At 36.2% G+C, this 3080-nt stretch overlaps 1 protein-coding gene across 2 annotated transcripts; it reads right to left on the minus strand.

Annotated features, from left to right (window-relative positions):
• Positions 1–383: 383 nt before the first annotated feature.
• LOC106345356 (heat stress transcription factor B-4-like) lies at positions 384–1864 on the minus strand. 2 transcript variants are annotated; one of them, XM_013784561.3, is made up of 2 exons: positions 1454–1864; positions 384–1375 (listed from the first exon to the last, which is right to left on the minus strand). In XM_013784561.3, exons 1-2 carry the CDS (start codon positions 1721–1723, stop codon positions 656–658), a joined length of 990 nt encoding a protein of 329 aa, XP_013640015.2. In that variant the 5' UTR covers positions 1724–1864; the 3' UTR covers positions 384–655. The 2 variants fall into 2 exon arrangements, with proteins under 2 accessions (XP_013640015.2, XP_048599497.1); XM_048743540.1 differs by having other exon boundaries at positions 384–1367; positions 1454–1839.
• Positions 1865–3080: the final 1216 nt, after the last annotated feature.

The following is a 3080-nucleotide window of genomic DNA, read 5'->3' on the forward strand; positions in this document are numbered from 1 at the left end:
TTATTGGACCCCCCACAAAGACTTTACTGTTTGGTTAGTGGACCTTGCCCGATAGGCGAGAAGATTTCAGTAAAGCCCAATGAAAGTATAAACCCATAAAGAAGCCTAAAAATTGAACTCCTTAGTGTGATGAGTCATCAAAACGATGGTTGTGGAGAGGGAAGCTAGCCAGAACTGAATCATCTGCGTAGACATAACCGGATTGTTGTCTGAATGTATGGATATTGGTTCCTCACTTTCGGTCCATGAAATCGATGATAGAAGCCAGCGATTTGAAGTTTTACTAGAATCAAATGACGTGGTTTATTTGATTCGGAAAAAAGAAAGAAGACAAACAAAACACAAGCACCAAAAAATAAAGAAACATTTGAAAAAGCATTAAATAAAAAAAATCAACAAACTAGATCGGTCCAATACACATGAAAATTTCGAAAATGCATAAAGTAGCCTAAAAGCCTTATCTACATTAGACATCACTGTCATTCTCATTTTTCATGAACAATAAAACAAAACTGAAAACTCAATCGATTAGAAGAAGATTTATTAATCAAAGAAAACAAAGTCTTTAAGATTGATGATGATGCTCATTCATAAACAACATTAGTGCTGATAATGCTGAAACTTAACCAAAAAAAAAAAAAAAAAAAAGAGACTCTTAACGTGTAGAAGCAGTCATGAGATTCAATCCAAGATCTGACTTATCCAACACAAGTCGAGTTTTGCTACTTTGATCTGAGAAATGATGTGATCTCTTCTTGGAAGAAGCCAAGGAAACTCCAAAAAGCTTCGTCTTTCTCGTAATACTCTCCGGATTAGTGTCATCTTCAAGAAGAGTAATGGAGCTTTGAGAAGTAGGAGGAGAGTGATTAGGGACAGTGGCATTATTGTAATAATCGATTGGAGGAGGAGGAGGAGGAGGTTGTTGCTGTTTCTGTAGGAAAGAGTTACTCGGAGCGACAGGCTTGACATGGTTCTGAACAAAGTAGATAATGTCGTTGTACAGTTTCTTCATATGAGCAAGCTCCGACATTAACACCGTGTTGGTCCGCCGTAACCTCTCGTTGTCTTCGGTTAATACGGCGACTTGCGCGTCGGCGGTGGTGGGGACTACACGTGGTCTCGGGGAAGGAGATTCGCACCAGTAGTGGTCGTCCATTGCGGCGGAGGCGTCGGCACGAGGTGGTAAAGGGAAGAAAGAAGCGCCGCCGGAGAAAGGAATCTGCGGCGGAGGATGGTGAGTGATGAACGGAGAGTGTTGGTTTGGAATCATCTGAGATGTCTTTCTCCGGTGGATCTCGCAGAGTAAATGCTTTTCTCCTCTTTTGAAAAACTCGTTCGCGAACTCCCATCTGTCTGGAACAATCTTTCTGAAACCCTATAAACAAAATCAGACACAGATCTATCAAATCAAGACAAGATCAGTTCTTTAACGAGACCAGACATATGAACTTACGTAAGTGTTGAGCTGGCGAACAAAGCTAGAGAAGTTGTTGTGTTTGAAGTAGTTAGGGAGAAGGTCACGAGCGAACTCCGGCGGACGCCAAACGATGAAAGTGGTGTCATCGTCTCCCCAAGAAACGACATGATCCGTCGCGGGATCGTCGACAAGCTGATACGTTTTGGTCAGAAACGGTGCAGGAACCGCCTTTCCTTGACCTTCCACCATTAACTGTATCCTTTCTCCATTGCCGTAACCATAGCTATTCTCCAGCATCTTCGCCATAAAAGAGAGAGAAGAGGGTGAGAGAAAAAGACACAGAGGTAGAGAGACGGTTGTGTTTGTTTTGTATCGGTGTGGTTGGATAAAAATGGAGCCTGGGGCGGTACTCCAGTACTGAGTAGTGAGTGTGTACTATTTTCTGTTTTGTTTTTCTGCTTTTTATTTATTTTGAGGTTATAGATCGTACGTGTGTGTATCTGTCCTCATGTGTAACTACTATTAATTTGTAATTTCTTTTTGTTTATATACTTTTATTTTATAACAATGTATGGATATTTTTTCCTGCTATATATGTTATTGGAAGACCCGTGTGTGATCTTATTTTTGCATGCCCACAGACACACACACTCACACAAATAGTGTTGGTTACAAATTGAGATGGTAAGAACATCTTTTCTTTGTAAAAACATATTTACTGTAGAAGTCCTCAAAATGAGGTTCTAATATATCTTTCAGTGGACATGTTTTAATCTCAATCTCTCAATGCACATGCTTTACTATAGATGAATATGTCTTAGGACATGATCATCCCTTGATATCTCAACCAAGTTTTTCCTATGAAAATAATAAAATTAGGAGAGAGGCGATAAAAGAAAAAAAGAGAGAAGAGAAATAGTCTCTCGGATGAGAGATTTTTTTATGTTGAGAATTTGGGTTATTATCGACTTAAATATTATTTAAAATGTGATTTAAATTTTAGCATATGTATATTATATATATATTATAGAAACTCCTTTCAAAAACTTTGTGAATGTTGATGCTCTAAGAAATGTAAATGAAATTGGAGACCCGTGTGATACTTTTGTATGTCCACACACCCAAAAATGTTGGTTAAAACCTGAGGTGAAAATATAGATGTATAATGTAAATGATTTTGAATGATCATCAAATGATTAATCTTTGATTCAGAAAATAAATATCATGGATGTCAATTGATTAGACTATTGACCAATACGTAAAAGAGTGATTCTACTTGAATAATTTTAACTTTGTTTGAATTAACGACAAACATATTCACCGGCTTAATTGCCACATAGTGTTTCTCTACTTTTAGGTTTACTTGCTATTTTCGTTTTGTGACTAGATCAAATATATACTCCTTTCAGTTTGTTTCAGTATAGATAAATGATCGTTGTTGTATCATAATAGATGATGTTTTCACATATTTAGATAATTTTAATTTTATCAGTGTAGCCAATTAAATTTTTAATATTTTTTATAATTAAATAAATTAGGTTAAAATTATATTTTCAAGGATTTGTTTTAGAAAAAAAAATTAATGTGTGTAAAAAATCAAAACTTCATGTATTATGAAATAAAAAAACGTAACTTTAAATACTATAAACTCATGTAAAAAACA

Source organism: Brassica napus, chromosome A10 (assembly GCF_020379485.1).
Source record: "Brassica napus cultivar Da-Ae chromosome A10, Da-Ae, whole genome shotgun sequence".
Classification (NCBI taxonomy): Eukaryota; Viridiplantae; Streptophyta; class Magnoliopsida; order Brassicales; family Brassicaceae; genus Brassica; species Brassica napus.

Coding starts and splice junctions, on each gene's coding strand:
- LOC106345356 (XM_013784561.3), bottom strand. CDS start 1,723: ATGGCGAAGATGCTGGAGAATAGCTATGGTTACGGCAATGGAGAAAGG. Junction 1,376..1,453: donor TTCGCCAGCTCAACACTTAC/GTAAGTTCATAT, acceptor TTTTGTTTATAG/GGTTTCAGAAAGATTGTTCC.